The sequence below is a fragment of the Syngnathoides biaculeatus genome, chromosome 18, assembly GCF_019802595.1.
Source record: "Syngnathoides biaculeatus isolate LvHL_M chromosome 18, ASM1980259v1, whole genome shotgun sequence".
NCBI lineage: Eukaryota > Metazoa > Chordata > Actinopteri > Syngnathiformes > Syngnathidae > Syngnathoides > Syngnathoides biaculeatus.
Genome location: NC_084657.1, coordinates 19,380,952 through 19,401,959, shown reverse-complemented (window position 1 = coordinate 19,401,959; position 21,008 = coordinate 19,380,952). Strand labels below are relative to the sequence as shown.

Here is a 21,008-nt window from a genome sequence, read left to right as displayed (position 1 = left end):
CAAGATGAACGCAATGGAGCCATCAACAAATGGCCAGTTGTCTCGTCTGCAAAGCACAAATGCACAGACGACCACTGTGGAAGAACAGCATAATGGGTCACGCGTGGACGTCCCCAAAGAAAGAAAGACACAAGTAAAGGCACTTAGCAAAATACCCGTGGTTGGAGGAGGAAGAGCCGGGAAGCTACCAGTGCGGGACAGCCAACATACTGATGACGAGTCAAGCAGGGACCCGCCCACTCCCATAGAGGAGCACAGGCGTCATTTGGACTTTCACAACATAGAGAGCAGAGACAAAGCTGGTAGTGTTGATGTTCATGTGCCCATGTTCAAACACAGCCAGGGGGGGAGTCAGCCGGTACACCAGTCGAAGGCTCCTGCCGGTGTTCCATGTGACTCCAAGATCCCCGTTAAACACGGCGCACAATCTCCACCCGGATCCCAAATCCCTCAAGCTAAAGAGACCCCTCGCACCAAGATACCTGTCTCCAGAGTTCCGGTCCGCAGAGTGGGCAATAAGCCTGCAACTGCTGGCGCCGTGAGAAAATGATCAAGTGCTGTACGGGCTGTGCCATCATTCTCCAAAGTTATGACTGCAACCACATTTCCCCTTTAATTCAATGTCAGTGTCATCTACTGGTTTCACGAGCCACAAACAGCAGGAAGGAACTGGACAGAAGCACAAACATCTCCACGCCAAGTCTGACTGGAAGTCAAATGCAACGAGTCATCTTCAGCGAGATAAAAATGGAATACAACACACACAACTTGGACAGGTGCCTTTTAAAGGTTGCTTTTCCTACAGATTTCAATTCCGTCTTTTCTACAGTATTTTAAACTTTTGTTATGGGGATGTTTTGTAGAGGCCGTCAAGACCTCGTCTTTCTTTCCGGGACCACTCACGTACTCTGTTTCTATTAAAGAGAATGCAATTCCCAATATACATTCCACAGCTAGCTTGGGATCTACCGCATGTAGCAGAAAATGTGCCATTTTGTATTTGCACTCGTCCAATGTACGTGCCCTTATGTGTTTGGCTGCTCCTGTGTTGATCACATGGTGAACAAAGGCAGGGACTGGGACTTTGGAACAGGGATGGAAATGACTGAACAGCCATTCCCGATGGCTCTGTGGACATTTGAGAGGACGGAAAGATCTGTTCTGCAGTTTGTATGACGACTCATACGCTCACCCTGCTTTCGCTCAATCTGTGTGTATAGTCTTATCACTGTAGTTTCCTATTTAATCAATAAAATAATATGTGTACTTTGAAACCACATTCGTACGGCTGAAGCGGCGGGCCGGCGTGACAACTTTAAAGCAGCTCGTAAAGAGGATTATCTTTTCTGCTAATTCAATATGGAAGGAAATGACATAACCATGTCATTTAGGAAAAGATAAGAGCATATAAAGATTTTTGGCACGGTCTCACCATGACCTCCTCACACAGCACAATTGTGACAGCATCCGCACTCCGAGTTCACTGACCTGAATAGAAAGCACATTAATGTCAACTACAGCCTGGCCAATCTGCTGCAAGGGAGCACAGTTTAACACGAAATGTTTGGAAATCTGTGTCGTTCCTTTTTATGGCTGCTGTTCTTCGTGCAGAGACGAGTAAAGTGACTGTAATATAAATGAGACACTCTTAAATGCACGCCGGAGTGAGAAAAGCGTTACTAAAAAGAGACTTGCGGATGTCAGGTGCTAAAAAGACACAATGGATCCCCTTCACAAAACAGCGCAACACATGGTTAGTTGTTGCAGCGGATAGCTATCAAATATTCATGCTTTAACGCGCATGGAGAAATAATAGCTCTCTGAGCATAGATTGTAATTACATGATGCTCTTGGGAAACAGATGAGATGATTGCTGCGGTTTCCAAAAGAAAAGTTGACGAAAATTCAATGAATGTGTCAGTTTGTCAACCAACAGCTGCCATGGGTTTCTGGTTATGCCTCTTTCATGCTTATAAGTCATGACTACAACAGCATTTATGGTAGTTGAGCCTCAGAGCACACTGGGCTTGACTTTTGAGGCTCATTGCATAAGCCTTTACAGACAATAAAGCGTTTGTGTGCGCCCCCAGTGTGGTGCACCAATTACAGCACCCATAATGCACTGGTACTGCCACCCCGGTGCATCTCGTGTTTGAGTCTGCGTCTGCCTCTGGAGAGAGAGGTGCTTCTTTAGAGTCTAATTTAGCATGCTTCATTCTGTGTTTCCATGCCAACCCCAGTGGGTCAACCAATGGAAGGCTGCTCGCGGTGATGGGAGGAGTTTGCAAACACGAGTGCCTTCCTAACTCACTAAAAAAAATAAAAACTCACACTCATGACTTATTTGCATGATGGATATCAAGCAATTAAACACAAACTTTTCAGTCACTTGGCTGAGTCGGCTCAAAATCTGACCTGGTTGTTTGTTTGTATCAAGGTTTAATTACGCTAATCATTATTCATTTGCCCGGAGCAAGTACTGGAAGATGTCACATCATGCTGGTTAACCCAGTAACTCATGCGCATCTTAATTTTGCACATTGAGTTTATGCCCGAGTTGATCATGATGACTTTTTGGAGCAGCAATTTTTATTGATGTATTTATTTTTGCTTCTCATGAGTTTGGGAAATTAAACGCTGCTCTGACACAGAAAAATGTAAATATGATGAGATTTTCCCCTCATTTTTTATATATAAATTTTGTCGTATACATGAATAATCATAATTAAAGTTAGTGGTGGGAAGTAATGAAATACATATTCTTCATTACCATACCCAAGTAGAGTTTTCCATATACAGTACACTGCATGCATTTATTTTTCTTACCACCTTTTACTTTAATTCCTAAATTTGAAAACCGACATCTTTACTTTCTGTTGCTTTTCCTCACTTTGTCATTTTTTTTTTAACTAAGGGAAGGAGTTCAGTCAGTACTTCTGAATTAACTTTTTTAACACAAGTATCTGTACTTTTAATTAAGTACATATGTAAGTATTTTTGTCAGATCTTATTAAATGTTTACAAGAAAGAAATCACACTGATAAAATTATCAAAAGTATGTATTCGTCCTTTTTAATGCCAACAAATGACGCGTTAACTAAAATAAAATTCAAATTGAAAGTAGAAAACGTTTATATTTGAATACAAAAATATATAGATGTGATATACAACTCATATACAAGAGCATGTTTCAAATGGGGACGTTTCAAATTTAAACTTCTGTCAGACAGACTGTGAACAGCATTACGTCATGTTGTTGTAATACATCTTGCAGCGAGGGCCTCTGCTGGTGGGAAAAAATAATACTAAAATATTGAGCTCGTCGACTAAGAATCATAACATGAGCTCATCACAGCGCGTCAGCAGCTCTTTGGCCGCCAGACGGCGCCATTCGCGCATGTTCTTCTGCAAGAATGACGCGCTGGTTGACTGGCAAACACAAGCACAAATACTGTACTGGCGTTTAGGAGGTAAAGAAACACTTCAACAATAGTAACACAAAGTCCATTTCAACATATGGAGAAATATGTTGTACAATGTGCATTCTTGCAAACAAAAAGAAGCATTTACCAGCCTCATCAGGGTGCTCTGATCTGCTAAAACAGTCTTTAGGGCTGAAGAAATCTGGCAAATTAATTGCAACTATAAGACAGAAAATGGTCATGAAGGAAAAGTATGGATCTAGTGTACAGACAACAAAGCAGCCATTCATCTTAAATGAAGGAGGTTACTGTATTCTTACATATTTCCGTCATTCTTTTGTTGTCTGATTGTGCCCCCCACCCCCAAAGAAAACAAAAACAAACGAAAAAAAAAACAACAAATGTTTCCTTTCCACTTGCGTAGGGTCCAAGTACGCTCAAGCAGAGCGTAGTACACATATGCCTACATTCAGTTATATTTTCCTCTTTTCATATGAAAGTCAGCCAGGACCCTCACCTGAGTGATTATACTGTCGTTTTAGATATGTTAAGAGGTATTTTTTGCGACCCTGATGTGCTCGTAAAACATTCAGAACCAACAATTGTAAATGTTTTTAAAGCTTTGTTGCAGCGGTCCAATTTCTCTCAACGGAAACTCGCCTCTCCAAGAAAATTCATCCACTTGTCACAAAGTAGACCCTCATTCTCTATTTGGGTTGTTTGTAAGTAAGTCTCTTTCTGTGGGGCAGGAGTTTTAGTTTCTACGTTGAAGTAGAAAACTGACCACACAATACCAAAGTGAGAAGAACAGAGTTCGTCAAGGTACTGATCCAGGAACTGTTTTTCCCTTTGGGAATAATTTGGCACTAATGGGATTGGATATATTGGCTTCAGAATTTCCATGAATCAAGAATTAATCTCAATGTCATGTCAGTAACATGCAGAATAATTTGGCGCTGGTCGTAATGGACCTTTCCGACCTGTCAATCACTCGTACAATAATAGCCAATCAGATAGTCGCATTGTCTTAACCCTTGGCTTGACACGCCACTCTCGCCATATTGTCCCACAAGCAATGCTGGTTGTCAATAGCGTGCGCTTGGAAAAGTTAATGTTATGAAGAAAATTGTCCTCAAATAAGTCTGGGGAAACGTGCAATTCTGATGAAAGATATCCTGCTAGGTTACAAGGAGCCCGGTTGATTCATTTTTCAAAGCCTAAAACACAGTTGACGAAGTGTCTACAATGGGTTAAGGCTTGCGGAAAAGCACATATACAACTAAATGTGAAGAATATCAACAAACACTAGGCTGTATGTTCGAAGGTAAGCGAGGCAGAAGTATCTTCTCTGAGTTTGATTTCATTATTATCAGTGCTTTATACATTGCAGGAGAACAACTTTCACTTTGTTAGTGTATCACTGGCCTGCTGAATGAAGTGTGTCATGTTTTATGCCGAAGAGTCGGGTTAGTGTCACGTAAATGTGCCACGTCATGCAAGAGAAATGTCTGTTTGCCTATTTGTATCACGTCGGACCCTTAAATCGGAGCACTGGGTTCCATTACGAGCCAAGTCAAATGAATAGACCCACTCTCTTATAAAGACTACAATGATATTACTCGTGATCTTTCCAAGTAAAAACTACTCACTCTGCTTTACATACACAGTACACTTCCACTATTTCATCCTGTTGGATTTCAATATGTAGTTTGTGAGGCGTCAAACTTTTTTGCATCGATCTTCGCTGTAACTCTGATGTTGCGTCCTCTTCCGTCCAAAATCTTAATTCCGTGTACATATCCTTGCATGAAATAGTTGAGACTTCTCTGTAGAACCCTCTTGAACAAGTCTGGCACATTTGGCAAAAAACATACCGCAATGTTACCGGGAATACGCTATAGAGGATCCACTTCAAACCTGTTCTGTTCAGTCGCCATTTTGGAAGCTTGTGGGAGATGGCAACATTAGCTAAGGGGGGTGGAGCTGAAAATCGCCAGTTGGAAAGATCCAATACAATGAGTCATCTGCATTCTACCATTGGGCCTTCTCCTAGTATTGTTAATGAAAAGATTTAAAGTGGAACGTAATGACTGAATATTTTCTTCCACTTGCTGGTCATCATAAATGAATGTGGATGTCGTACACAAACAACTATATAGCTTAATTATAAGACTGGCATAGAACTTTTTCTGATCCGTTATACGTGATTACACAATAGAGTGAATGATGCTTCACGTACTAAACATTCAAACACACTGACGTGTAATCGTGCAAATATTTTTTTGGACCCCCCCCCCCCCCAAAAAAAAAAAAAAAAAAAAAGAAAGAAAGCCTCGTTCGGATTTTTGGTTACACCATGAAGTGCATGTGTCCCTCTGCGCCTGTCACAATAACATCCATCCAGATGCGCATGGCCTCAGGGGAAGGGGCCACCATGTAGTAGACTCGATCGTGAGTCTTCACGCTAAAGGTCAGCGAGGGGTTGGGACTCTTGAATGGAGATGGACGGAATTAAAAAGAGAGAGAGAGAGAACGAGAATGATGACAACGAAGACAAACAAAAACAGCACGGACTATATTATCTTACTTTATGTGCATTCTTCAAATGGTCATAGTACACCTCCTCTATTGCCTGGAAGTAAATGACTCCTTTCATCTTAGTCTCGTGTTTGTCTGAAATAAGTTGGGGGGGAGACAAAAAAACAATCTTATCCTTCAAAGTATGGCAGCAGAGTTTACAGTCGCGTTGACATCACTGTTTGACTTTCACATTTTTCGACTGACTCACCTGCGTAGTAAGTGAGCGTCCTGCGATTCTGGTCAAACACAAACCAGCGCTTTTTCCAAGTTTTTATTTTCCCTCCCATTTTTACGAGGAAGCCTCTGCATGTTTTGTCCGTGATGGCCAGATGGAAGCAAGCATCTGGATTGTGTCCCGCTGCCTCAATGTGGCAGTGAAGGTCAAAGTCGTCTTTCCTTACGGGCAAGTAGCGTGTCAGAAGTCGGGACTGTGGAGAAAATATTGTATGACGCATCATACTGTAGCTTTTTTTTTTTAATATTACAATTGCAAAATCTTGTGCATTTATTAAAATGCATTTAATCATTTGTATCTATTTTGATTCCCATCTTACTCATGCCTCGATTCATTTAGTGTAAATAATAAAATACAAATCTTTGTCAAATACATAATTTTATATATGAAATTAAATCTATATTTATAGTTTGTTTTTAATTGGATAATCTGTTAATTGTAATTAAATGAATTGGAAATAATTTGTGCAGATATTTTCAGAAATGTCATTACATTTTAGAAGAGGCTCATACCATTTTAAATGCATATATACAAACATACATTGACATCATTTTGCAATTTTTTTTTAAATTCAGATTTCAAAATTCAGAAAAAAAGTTTTTCCACAAAAAAAAAAAAACAATCTGCGACTGGAATAATGTTCAACTCTGAAATACCTGAGATCTTTGTTTCTCCCTGAGCTTGACCTCCCTCTCCACAAGTTTCTGTCTCCTGTTGGTCTCCTCCTGCAGACGTTTCTCCAGTTCCTCCCTTCGTCTTCGCTCCTCCTCCAAAGCATGCCGGCGAATTTCCATCTCACGTTCCTGTGAAAGGCCGCGTCAAATATTGTTCAAAATCACCGTCATACACACAACCCACATATAAAGTACGCTTATATTAGGTACACCAGCACAATCTAGTAAGATCCAATACAACAAGAGCAGTAAGCAGCCTTTACAAAAATAAAGTCTGACTATTCTGTTTTTTTTTTTTTTTTTTTTTTTTAAACACTGTCAGGGATTATTAATTTTGTGAGTTTTGGTTGTACAGTGTCAGAGTAAAAACAAGAAAGGAGTGCAGTGCAAAAAGAACCACAACTATTTGTCACACAATGTTTTAATTTCAAATTGTACATACATGTGAGTGTTACAAGATATCAAAATGCCTTTTTGGATTGTCACCAACAATAGAAAATTAGGGTGTACGCTGAGCTAGTTGACGCTAATCAGGACCCGCGCTGTAGATGATGGATGGCTAGATGGAGTTTGGACATCATTAAATCGTGGAGGTGTACCTTATATCGCGGCCGGTGGGTGTGCGTTTGTCAATGATGGGTGCAGGTTACCCTTACCCTGTGCTCAAGTAGCCTTAACTTTTCCACCTGGGCCTCTCGAAGTAGACGCTCCATCTCCTCAAGCTTGGCCATGTTGCTCATACTGGCACTGACAGGAAAGAGAAAATACAGGAATTGAATCAGTTTGGATGACATTATCCCAATTATCAGATGTGTAGAAACAACCCACGATATCCAACCTGGAGATGTTATCTGGGGAGCATGCTGAAAAACTGGTCTCTATGCTGTCAGAGCTGTCCACGCTGACGGTGTCGGAAGCCTGGCTGGTGTCCGGGTAAGACAAAGAGTCCAAGAAAACGTTGGCCTCAGAGAGCATCCGGCTACAAAAATCACTTTTTCCTTGTCGGGTGTGCACGCCGTCATTCATGTGTGTGTGGCTGTTGCCTGCTGACACAACAGGAAGCATGCTGGATTGTACTGTAGTACTGTACTGTAAACACTACATATCATAAGTATCATTTCTTCTTCTTTTTGAGTGGCAAATGGATTCTATTTATTAATATGCAATCCTGCAAAGGTAGATACAAATAAAATAATATTCTGCAGATAATGAACAGTCCAGGAAGCACTACCACGGATAGCTTAAAAAAAACTAAATTGATTCAGCCTTAAAATGTTTTTTGCAACGGTATCTATCAACAAACAGTCACTACCACAAACTGCAATCCAAAAGCACATTGTTATTATTTAGAACTCATCTTACAATATTACTAGGGATGTCAGAATTACAGTAAAAAAAATCTGAAGATTTATTAGATGGCTGTCACTCTGTATGTTTAACAATCAGTATCAACGACAATAAAATGTTTTGATTTGAATTATTTACAATTGCTATTCAGTGTATTTTCCAATGATACGCGACACGGATTATTACAGTAATACCACACAACCTGAGACCGAAAGCAGGCCATATGGTTGTGTTGTTTATTGGAGGGAGCTGTGTGATTATGACTCACTTTTTGGCTGACGGCTAGCGTTCAGGTCTCGAGGGGCAAAGCTGAAGCCTTGTGGGATGACGCTGCCACAGCTGGAGCTTTGTGACAGAGGCAGATGCGCCTGTGGAAGATGGGGGGGGGGGGGGGTTCGCAGAATGCATGCTGGTCATGGCAATGCAAGGACGGATTCATACAATTACAAACATCTGTCTAGCACTGTATTCAGGAGGATTCCCATTTGGCCGGATCACTCTGTAAACACATCCAGAAATTATCCCGAAATGGAAATCCCCGCTCCTTTGTGGCTTAATGATAGTGATCATGCACGAAAAAAAAAATAAAAGTGGAGTTTACATACAAGTCTAAATATTATCGGGTAATCTCCTTCGCAGGCAGATGTGAAACATTGCAATGATTACTAAACAATAAACTTCAAAGACCTTGGGCGGAAGGGAGCGTCCCAGAGATCGGCCATATGGAGTGACGGGGTGCTGGCTCCTCTTAGGCGTTCCGTTGTCACTCAGATGGAGCGAATTTTCCTTGCCGCTTCTTCTTCTTTCCTTTGCGGAATAGATGTGCTACAGGAGAAACGCATCGACGGAGACAACCTTAGTGTAACCCCTCTGACATCTCATGAAAGGAAAGTACAACTGAATGCCATATCCACGGCAGCGATGGAACCCGAATTTAATGTAAATCACGACATGCTGTAGTCTATCACTGGCCAACACTGATGTTGTTGTAAATAAATCATAATTGCAATATATACATGTTGTCCAAAAGTCACTATATGCTTCTTCTTTTTCTATTTTGTGTCAGCTATCATTCAAACAGACGCGAGGCCATGAGGATTTAATTGCTTAAACTTTGCAATTTTTGTAAGCATATCATATTACAGCACAAAGGTTGAAGTGGAAAATTCTGATGATAAACAACCTGTCAAGAATTGAAGATGTATGTTCTTAGAAACTTGCCACAGATATCCTAAACTTGAAAGCCGTAAAGCTTCTCAAACTGCCGCTCAACTACACTTTGAGGGCAGAAAAACGTCTTGCCAGGTGATAATTTTGCAACACTGCTCCAACGTCGTTTGGGGAGTCCAAGAAAAATTATGTCAAACGAATGACAACTGAAAAGAAATCATGCATATACCGAGTTTTGGGATCATCTGTTTATATGAAAAGTACACCCATCCCCCAAATAATGAATTTTTTATAGTGCTTATCATGGCGGCACAGTGGATCAGCTGGTAAACCGTTGGCCTCAAAGGTGGGTACCTGTGTGGAGTTTGCATGTTCTCCCCGTGCCTGTGTGGGTTTTCTCCGGGCACTCCGGTTTCCTCCCACATTCCAAAAACATGCAACATTAATTGGACACTCTAAATTGCCCGTCGATGTGATTGTGAGTGCGACTGTTGTCTATCGCCATGTGGCCTGCGATTTGCTGGCAACCCGTTCAGGGTGTACCTGGCCTTCTGCCAGTTGACAGCTGGGATAGGCTCCAGCACTCCCTGCAACCCTTGTGAGGATAAGCGGCAAAAGAAAATGAATGGTTGGACGGATAGTGCTTATCATCATTAGATTGATCTGGAGCCAATCCCAGCTGACTTTGGGCGAGGGGTGGCGTAGACCCTGGGCCGGTTGCGAGCCAATCAGAGGCCCATAATCGTAAAACAATCAAATTACTGAGGCACGTGACAACGTATTCCGACGATATATCTTTTGTCGGTAACGTAAAACAAGGACCAGTGAGCGAACTTGTACTGAAATTGGTAGGTTTTTTTTTAATTCAATTCAAAAAATGACAATCTTGGCATGCTTCCCCAAACATATGCAGTCGTGCCTTTCTGAGTCTTGCTTTGTGCACTGAAAACAGAAAGTAGCCCTCCCCAAAGTTTTCCAACAAAACAGGCATAAAATCAAAACGATTTTATGCCTTCAATAAAGATTCAGTGGAAACTAACCCCTAACTGAATCATTAATTAAGAAGAGGCGTTTCTCAGTACCACCAAGTGTATTGTTTTATGTGAGACCCACCTCTCTGACGTCTCCATTGCCGTTCGCCAAGTTCTGCTTCTCAGACAGCTCTGCATATTTTCCTTCCAAAGCCGCCAGCTTGTCTCTCTCCTGCGGTTGTCAGGATGACATCTTAGGTGATGGCAACCGACTCAGCGACCTCAGCCAGTTTTTGCTGAACGTCTTTACCTTCTGCAGCATGATGAGCAGATTGTTTTTTTCCCTCTGGAAGTCTTCTCTTTCCTGCTGGGACTGCAAAGTAATCTGCGAGGACTGTTTCTTCAGCGTGGCAAGTCTCTCCTGCAAGAATCACAACAACAGCAGAATGTAACTTTAAACAGGCGCCACAAGGTTTTATGTGGGAGTGTCAAAACTTTCTTGTGGAGAAATTGTTTTGTGCTGTGATTGCCTCTCAATCCATCACATATTCACATTTCTGAAGATAAAGTATGTCTTTGAGAAAGCTGCCCTGGGAACTCACATAATTTTCTCTCCCTATGACACGAGTAACTAGGCTGGGGGAAGATCCTGAGGCACTTTCAAGCAACTGCCAGACACCACTTTCTTAAACAATATTTTGCAGAGGCGCTATCGTGGTAAAATCCGCACAACTCCAATAGGTGCAACATAGCCGATTATCTTGCCAAAGACAAAAGGTAAGCAGAGCTGCATAGATTTTGTCGGGCACACGGAGGGACATTGAATAACAGCATTAGCTTCTGAAAAGCAGCACATAGTTCATTTCAAAGTGCTCCATGCCACTGCTGTGATTATTCGTGTTCAGTGATCTATCATATATCAACTGCTGCCTCCATTAGTGAAAATGGTTTTATTGTCTTTACAGGTGCTCACTTTCTGGGCTCTACACTTGAAAGTAGATGCCAGAACGCGTCTTCCTTCAGTTCTGCCCTAATTCGTCCTGGTGACACAAGCCAGACTCACCATTGGCCCAGCAATATAACGGGCGGAGTATATAGTCACGATTTCAGCAAGACCAAAATACGGTATGTAATATATATAAACGGATATGTACTGTCTATGTGACAAAAGCAAGTGACATATACCTAGGAAATGCTTTAAATTGCAAATTGTCACCTTTTAAAATTTCAAATTATTTTATTATCAGTAAATCCGGGTTATTGTTGCTGCCATTCTTGCGTTTGTAGCACTTTTTGTTTCATTGAGATGTATGTTAAACATTACATGAATGACAACTGCTCACAATTTATAAATTAAAAATGAAGTTATACTTATGTTTTAGTTATACGTCGGCTCTATATTATACTGGGCATATAATCTGTACCTTGCGTGTGATAGCGAGACGCTGACAGTCGGCTATTTCTCTCAGTAACTGATTTTGACTTTCCTTCTCCTCATCCTGATGAATCTCTCTCTCCAATTTCTGAAATTCCAATTCTTCCAAGCTTTTTGCTTGCTCCTCTGCTTCCTACGACAGAGACGACACACATGGGGACCAAATATTGATGTACACATCTCTTAAATGAATCTCTGAGGGAGTAGACTCTTTCTTTGGTCCTATTCAGTTGATAAGTTTGTATACGGTTCCTTTCTGGGTGATCAAATTCTGAGCAAAGACAAATGTCTCACACAATTTCATCCCCGTCTTCTCTTATTGGTCAGTGCGCCAGCGTAAAAATACAAACTTGCAGAAGGTCTTCACTTTGCCTACAAACCTCAACACTGAACTTAAAATCTTAAAAATCACAAGTTTTAACGTATTGTACCTGTACTTTCTCAGTGTGGCTAATCTTCTCAGCACTGTGAATGTTTTCCTTCAGCTGGTCCAAATGGTCCTTTTCTTTTTGCAACTGAGCCATCTCCGATTCTTGCTCCCCTTCCAGCAAAGCGCACTCCACCTCCATCTGCAGGAAACGGTAGTGTTAAAAAAAACGAAAGAAAGAAATGATTTGGCAAGAAGAACTGGGTTGCCAGCTATGGTTCAAATAGTTAGTCGTGGCCTGAGTCGGCAACAGTGAGTTGCCACTTAGTTTTGTTTTTGTCGTTATGGTAACAAAAGTCATACTCTGCAGTTGCACGCGACAGAACGGCCCCCACAAAATATGAAAATGATTTGAACCAGAATGTATCAAGTGGATATTGCGTGCGATGAAATTCTTTACCCTCGATTTATTTTGATGGGACAATGTCAGATAATATATCAAGAAGACACCTGAGAACTGCTTTAAAAGTTTAAATTCTGACAGTCAGTCTAAGCATCATACTTTTGTCTTTGTAATAAAATATTTTGTGTGATATCTTCTGGGTTTTTTTTTTTTTCAACTTTGCGTGTAGTTGTTGTACAGGTGTAGTTACATAACATTTTATGTTACCTTCACTTACACAGCTACGCTGTGAAGACAGGAGGAGTAATTCTTTTTTTCAACAGTAGTTCAAAACATATTCAGTGGCCATGTTTTGGACTGCGGGATCTACTGTACCTCTCTCACGGACTCCTCCATCTGGTTGTCCAGGTCTTTAATCTTCTGCTCCAGCTCCTCAATATTGTTGACAACCTGAATCCTCTCCTCTTCAATGTGTGTTACTTCCTGCTTCAGCTGCACTCTCTCCATCACCTGAATGCCATATAAGGGAGGTTGATTTGGATTCTCTCTCAGCAGACATCTCATATGGCTGTTTATGACCTGAGCGTAACATAAATACCTCCATCATTGCATTTCATTTCGTTTTTACAATGGCGGAAAACCAAGCTAACTTCTTGCATTAGGTGTGATGTTAAACACAAAGTTGAGTAGTATATTCCATCACTTTGAACGCAACAGATGCCAGTAACTTGCTAACTGTTGGATGAATGACAACAACAACAACAGGATTCTTTTTGGCTTTGTGTAATGGAACTCAGCACACTCTGTTGCCAGTCATGCCAAAGTACTCCAAAATCTACCAAAAACCACTCATATTTACGTTATTGATCACTCTTCTAATAAATTAAAATGTGTCTACAAACAAATGTTACACATAACTCTTTGGGATTTTCAATATAATACAATAATTTGTCCCCCCTCCCCCGAGCAAGAACCTATAAATATGCCATAGTGCAGTAAACATTGTATTGACTTGGAGTCTATAATTCCCATTTCTACCATAAAAGGTGTGCTTACGTGTAATCAATAGTCGCGTTTTTTTTTTCTTCAATACAAAGTACCAAACATCTGGAAAAAATGTCTTTGCCATGTGTATACACTCAAATTCTTCCATTGAAACACGCACACTTAATAATTCTCTGTGGGATAGAGACATTTCCTGTTCTATCCCCCCCTTCTTTTGGAGTTGAATGGTTGAATGCTGAAGCACAACTAGGTCTTCCTCATTAAAGCCAGACACACTGCCGGCTTGCAACTGTTTTAGAGTGGAAAAAAAAACTTCACTTTTACAGAAACGGTAATTGGAGCATCGAGACTGCGGAGGAGAAGGCGACCTGGCGGCTGAAACGGCACAATTTGATATATTTATTTTGCACACGGCAAAGACCACGACCAAGAAAACATTGATAATTGCAATATCAAAAAGTGAGATGGGGTCATATGTCGTGCAATGTCTCTATCAAAACAAACCCTTTAAGCGGCAACTGATAAAAGAGGTCTCTGTATAAAATGAGACTGTTGAAAGCATTGGGCTTCGCTTCCAACTAAGGGAGCATGTGCAAGAGATTGGCACTGCACATGGTTCCACTTTACATCAACACAAATCCATTTGGAACTAAATATTTACTGTAAAAATGTCTATTAAAGCCCCATTCAGCTCGATTGGTTGGGCCTGAAAAGGTGATGTGTACAGGGGTGATGTGTCAAAAGGGAAGCATGGGAATGGAGATTTATTTTTTTTAATTGAATGCACAAAGTAAACAAAGATAAACATGCTCTGCGCAGCTTGATAAAGTGCATTCCACATGAGGGGTGCGTCCCAATGGTTTTCTTTCTTGGAACATGCTCTTCTTGTTGACAAGTGTTGAGCAAGCAAATAGAGAAGATCAAAAGAAAAAAAAAGAGTGTATCGTGCACAAAAAGAGAGGCAGATGTCAGAAGAAGTTTGAACCGCAAACTGCCATTGCTTTTAATCACATTTTAGTCTACTTTGTGTGTGTGCATGTGTTTGTGTGAGGCAAGCATAGAAACACAAATCCAGTGCCCTAAACAAACTGGTTTGGAGACATCAAAATGTGCCAGGTAGGAGGTGAGAATTGCCAGGCAGCTCACGATTCAATTAGACTATGATTTGTTTACAGAACTGCATCTCAAAGCATCATGAACTACAGTTTTTTTCTATCATTATTTTTGTTCTTACAGTGTGACTACATTTGAAACCATATTTTTTACTTTCATTCTCTTTTTTTTTTTTTACACAAAATGGAAGAAATGTATAAAATGGGATGTAACATTTGCCAACAATTTTTTTCTTAATTTTGCAAATAGCGATCAGTGATGTTTCAAGTTTGTGTATTCGAGTTAATCGGGAAAAAAAAACATGTTGTTGGTAGTGAATAATATTTGCTTGCATCTTTTAGAGCTACAGGCACAGGTAGACGAAACTTGATCTGCCATCATTTTATTTATTTTTTTTTAAGATTAGCAGCTATGGGGTTTGCCTCATATGTTAGGATTGAGAGACTTTAATAAGAATTCGTTGTGCTATAGAGAGGCACTAAGAGGACGCGATGCACACTGATCGAGTCATTTATGACATCTTGATATTTGTTTACGATATGATTTATTCGCTCTCAGCTGTACAGTGCGTTTGAGAGTTATTCATTTAGTCATTTATGTTGGACCAGTGGTTCCAAGACTGAGTTATGCACTGTTCTTTGGAATGATATACCTTTTTATTGATTCAAGCATTAGAAAATGAAACTTGTTTTTTTGAAAGCTTTCGATTCAGGAGCCAACAGTGGTTATTAATTCATTCTCCATACATCCATTCTCTGTACCGCTTATCCTTACTAGGGTCGCAAGTGTGTTGGAGCCTATCCCAGCTATCTTCAGGCGAGAGGCGGGTTATAACCTGAACTCGTCACCAGCCAATCTCAAGACACATACAAACAACCACATTCCCACCTACAATTTAGAGTCTTCAATCTACCTACTACGCATGTTTTTGGGATGTGGGAGGAAACCAAAGTACCTTCAGAAAATCTACACAGACATGGGGAGAACATGCAAAACACCACACAGGCAGGGCTAGGATTTGAACCTCGGCCCTCATAACTGTGAGGCGGCTGTGGGAACTAATCGTCAGCCGTTCCACCGTACCACCTAATTCACTCTCATCTAAAAAAAAAAAATGAAATAAAGACGTAATCTAGTTATAATGTAAGATGCATTGGTAAACTTGAAACTTTCTTTATTTTTGTCTTAATACTTTCAGCCTCACTTGAGAATTTAAGTTTGGTTTTGGAGCAGCTTGGTTTGTTCCATGAATTGTTGGCCTGTTTGCCACCTTGTTGTATTCAGAGGGACAAATGTCACTGTGACGATTACATTGGATCTTGTCATTTATTTGACATCTTTCAGGTTGATTTTGTTACAGGATACTCATCAAACCACGTCAATTTAATCGCTGCTATGTAAATATTTTAATGGGGCTTGAGTGACTTTATACAGAATAAATTGAGTCCCAACGTCAAAACAGGGAAGACCTAACTCTGGCATAGATAAATAAATCGGGAGTAATACTCTGCTATGATTTTACAAGTGATGCCGTGACATCATTGCCTCAGATTATGCTCAACACTATCAGAAAGGCAATGTCATAAATTAACAAAAATAGTAATGAAGCAGATAAACAACAAGGCTCTCAGCAAATTGAGATAAGATTGTCTTAGTGTGCTAGGAACACCGGCTTACCAAGTACACCTACTAGAAAAATTATCTCGTAGTTCCTGGTGTTATTTGAAAAGCAATAGTAAATACGGCTGTGTCAGGCCAAGTATGAAAATGGGCTTGAGATGGGAAATCAATCACCTTAGCTCTGTGGTGGCTGGAAGGTGAGGGGGCGCTGGTGTTAAGGCTCAGAGCCAGTGAGTGAACCTCTCTGTAACTGTTTTGCTGACCACTGCTGACCTGCTGCTTGTCATTGAGAAGCAAATCCCGGCCTCTTGTGCCAAAGCCGCCGTCTGGAGCCGTGCTGCCTGGAGAGTCGGAGAAAACTGACTCGTCGTCCGACACCTGCAGTTTCTCCAGCTCTTTATTGATCTTCTGAAGGTCAAAAACTGCTGAACCTTGAGGCTTCACCTGTGCAAACTCCGTGCACAGGTTCATGATGGTTTCCAGCCGCTGGCTCTCCTGTTGACAAGGATGCACAGTTCTGCGTTTTGCTTTTGGAGGTACAGTGTTGTCTTGAGATACGACTTTAAATAGTTCCATGACCACACTCGTAACTAAAAACAGCATCTCAAATCATCTTCCCGCATTGAAATAAACAGAAATGCCATGAATCCGTTCCAGCCCCCGCCCCCCCTCCCAAAAAAACTAAATTAGATTTTAATATTCATAAGGAAAATAGCACTCAATAATTTTGCACTTCTTAAAAAACATATAGTAATAACATAATTAATTTGAATGTAAATAATTAAACAGTTTCTGTATCGTGATTTGACGCTGCAATCCAATTTATTGTGCTGCCCCTTCTGATGTGCTTGCCTTGGCCACTGGGAGGCAGTATTATACAGTCATGCAGACACTAATATAGAAGAATAGTATTTCATCTATTACAACTGTAAGTGACTCAGTAAGATGCTGTAACAATCATTTTTCGTTGAGATGAAGAATGCATTTCGATGAGTTGCGTTCTCTGTATGCAAGTGTTCCATCACCATTTATTTCCAAATATCATGTACATCTAAAACTGGGACTATTGATGCTAACCATTAGCATGTCAATCGTGTTTTGCATCTTTTCTTAGCATTAAGTAAAGCAGGCTTCTCTAAGGCAAATCTATGTGGTTGTTTTGAATTCACAATGTGTAATTCTCTTTGCTTTATGTTTAATCTGACAGTAAATTTCAACTGGAGGGTGTGGGGGTGTGTGTGTGTGTGGGTGGGCGGGGGGGCATTAAACACATTGAAGCCGGACAAATATTTGCCCAATTACTTCTTATCGTGAAAGCCGATGAAATGAGTTCACTATGAGTTCGCTACGGCAGTAAACTCAAATCATAAACCTGAGTCACTTGTACCTCAAGGCACAAGCACATTTTGTGAATGAGTTTTGTGCATTTTTACAACGTCAATAAGACTCAATAATCAACTCACCAATTTGTGCACTCTCTGCTCCCTGAGTCTCTCGTCTCTCTGATGCTGGTGATAGTCTCGCAACTCCTCTTTGCCATTCAAAGAAGTGATGCTGCCCACCCTTTGTCCTGGACTCAGCCCTCCTTTCCCAAATGATAACCTCCGGTCTCCAAAACTCACATCTAAGCTTGGTCCGTCTATCTCGACACCGAGAGAGCTCAGGGAGGCCAGGCTGGCCCTCCTGGGAGTATTGGGCATGCTGGCTGGTACCGTCACATCTGGCGGTTGTTCAAGTGACGAGAGACTGCGTCGAGCCACTGCTGAGCGCTCTGCTCTGTGGAGATGAGGCGGCAGAGATAAAACGGGAGGATCTGCTGGATTGTGGAGGCGGGGTAGAGAGCGGCTGTGCATGCCCAGACTGTTAAGAGAACCTGTGGAGTATTTCCTCTGCCTGGAATCACTTATGGCTTTACCATGTGAGTAGAGTCTGCGGCCCAGTCGAGGGCTCGAAGGCACACTGGCTGTGCCGCTCTTGACCCGAGGAGAACGAGGTAGAGCTTCTCCATAAGAGGAGATGGGAGAATTTCCATCGGTAGAGCGGAGCAGGCTCTCTTGCGACTGGTGACGAGCCTTTGGGTGACGAAGCAAGCCGTTTGAGCTGAACTGACGCTCGCCCTGGCGAGGGGAAGGGGGCATGCTGTTGCTGCTCATGTAAGAAAAGTTTCTCGATGAAGAGGGTTGATGTTCAAGGTTACTGAGGATGGAGAGGGGCCGTTTGGACTGGGGTCCGCCGGGGGAAGGCAAATTGAAATACTTGCGGCTACTCTCAGCTGCCCTCAGACTGGCCTCCAGGGCACTCTTCCTCCGCTGCAGCGTCTCCATCAATTCCTGTAGCTCTGCCTTAGAACGGGAGCCCCTGAGCATGGTCCCACCCACCGGGGCAATTCCACTCTGCTCCATCTTCGCACAGTCTGTAGATGGGAACAAATTAACAGAGCATGTAATCCCGACACTTTCTTTTTGGGTCAAGTCATGAAGTGAGGCCGCTTTAATAAGTGCTTAGTCAGAAGGGGAAAACCAAAGAAGAATGTGCGCTCATACACTTCCAAGCCCAACACAAACATTGGCCCTGTTGGTTGCCAAGTGTCTTCTAAAAATGGAAGAAGCCATAAGTGTTATCTGAGAGAACACTCACCAGCACATGCCGAAATGCATTACATGGGCATAAGCAGCAGGACACCAAGCCAGAAAGTCAAAATATGGACATGGTGCCCTTTTGCATCTGGACTGTAGCATCTTCCATTTTACAAGGAAGATGTTTTTCCCGGGCACTCTGGTTTCCTCCCACGTCCCCAAAACACGCATAGTAGATTAATTGGTGACTCAAAATTCCTTGTACAGTCGTAGGTGTGAAATTTTGTATCTTAATATATACTTTATGCAGTGTGATTGAAATTGGTTGTGTACAGCCTAATTTGTGTTCCCTTTTTATAGTTCATTTTTTTTCTAGGAAAGCACCAGAACCTGATGGAATTATTAATCAATTAAGACGTCTGTTTCTATGTCTGTCAGTGTATACGGAATTTTACTTATACTACTATTCAAGTCACATGCTTCCATTCTTGCAGACAAGTGTTTTTCATTGATTCTAATCTGGAATGATAAAACTGTTTTCAGTTGAAAATGATCCATTTAAATGGCAACATTATAATATCATTAGTCCACATACCACAATTTACAATCTGTATTCCATCTGTACTCTACAGCAATCAGATGGCTAAATAGCATTTTAATTTACATTGCACAAAGGAAGTCCAAGCCAGATCAAGGAATACTACCTCGGGGAAAGCTGAATTAAACTGTAATGCTTAGTGGAAATGTCACCGTTTTCTTCAAGTTGACCTTTAGGTTGAAGTTTTACCTGAACTGTAACCTAGCGTGCTCACAGCTGCCCTTTGAGGAAGCATCCTCCTCATCTGGCTGACCTCTGTCCTTTGATTCAGACACAGTCAGGATTCAGCTGTGAAAAAGAAAATAAAAAGCATGCAGACTTGAGAATGAAACTATTGCATGTGAAGAGATGAAGTATGGAGCATAGAATGCATTATTTGCAGCACACAGTTTGGAGAATAGTGATTACATTTTCTTCCCTGCCTACTATTGGAAATTCCTAATGGATATTAGGGTACCTTTCACGCCTCGCCCCTGTACTATTTCATGGAAATTTAAAGAGAATGGAAGATCTGGTTCATTGAATAATATATGTACTCAGTGAAGTGAGACATTTCTAAACTCGAGACGGTACTGTTTCTAAAATCCACCAGCAGATGCACACATAGTAGGAGGAGAGATGGCTGATGTGAGACTTTGTGGTCCTGCTGTCTGGAGAGTGGGCCTACAGGAAGTAGGGTATCCTTTTACACACTCACACAATCAATCAGCATGAGTTCATTCTTAGGACCCCAACGCTGAAAAAGAGGTGGGCCTCATGTCAGGAGTGAGAGATTTTACGGCATCACCCAGACTACAGGCTGGCGGGCTAATGAGCCGACACACAATCAAACGTAAACAGTATACGGAATGAACAAATTTCATTAATGCCCGGTACAACGTGACGATTCATTGTGCAAGGTTTGAACTCCAAATAAAGGTTGGTGATTTAAAAGTTATTGTAAGGATTACCTTCTGTTCTGATAACATTAAACAGTTGTTGAAAAATGGTGACTTTACTTAAAGTGTCCTTTTTTGTTAACCCACAGACCAAAACTCTGCTCGTGTGACTCACGAAGACAGCCAATCTACTGAAAAGTAATAATTCAACGAAAACCTTATCTAAATAGTGATGACGCTCACTTGCATACATGCACACTTTTTTTTTCTTTTTTTTTTTTTTTTTAAAGCCAATGCTATTTTCCAAAATTGTTAAAACATTGGAAATGAACAACAGTTGTGAGGGGGGAAAATGTCTTGAAAGCAGTAGAACCCACTTGGGACAATTTCAAAGTTAAATAAAAACATGTATCCCTTTAGATTTTTAAATACCAGCAATGCTCTTATATGGAAAAAGTATGTACAGTACCTGTATTAAAAATAATTGGGCCTTGCATCTCTTTGAGCATCTTTGTGTCATCTCATGTGCGCTGACGTTCCACCGGAAAAGCGCCTCCCCTCACCTTAGTTGACATAATTGCTGTTTCTGTTGGGTGGTGGTGAAATCCTCTTGT

General features: G+C 41.2%; 2 protein-coding genes across 2 annotated transcripts in view; one reads left to right on the top strand and one right to left on the bottom strand.

Moving 5' to 3' along the window:
* Positions 1–11,471, top strand: part of LOC133491817 (organic solute transporter subunit alpha-like) — a 23,526-nt gene extending 12,055 nt beyond the window's left edge. The window contains exon 9 of the mRNA XM_061803444.1: positions 11,365–11,471. The gene's annotated coding sequence lies outside the window, so the exon portion shown is untranslated. The remainder of the gene's footprint in view (positions 1–11,364) is intronic.
* On the bottom strand, positions 5,767–21,008 carry phldb2a (pleckstrin homology-like domain, family B, member 2a). Its single transcript, XM_061803440.1, has 17 exons — positions 20,864–21,008; positions 19,706–19,804; positions 17,806–18,755; positions 16,517–16,837; positions 12,980–13,114; positions 12,266–12,403; positions 11,824–11,967; positions 10,710–10,820; positions 10,542–10,631; positions 8,946–9,083; positions 8,527–8,626; positions 7,750–7,954; positions 7,568–7,658; positions 6,894–7,040; positions 6,211–6,430; positions 6,010–6,095; positions 5,767–5,912 (listed from the first exon to the last, which is right to left on the bottom strand). The coding sequence occupies exons 2-17, from the start codon at positions 19,758–19,760 to the stop codon at positions 5,772–5,774; spliced, it is 3,072 nt and encodes a 1,023-aa protein (XP_061659424.1). The 5' UTR covers positions 19,761–19,804; positions 20,864–21,008; the 3' UTR covers positions 5,767–5,771.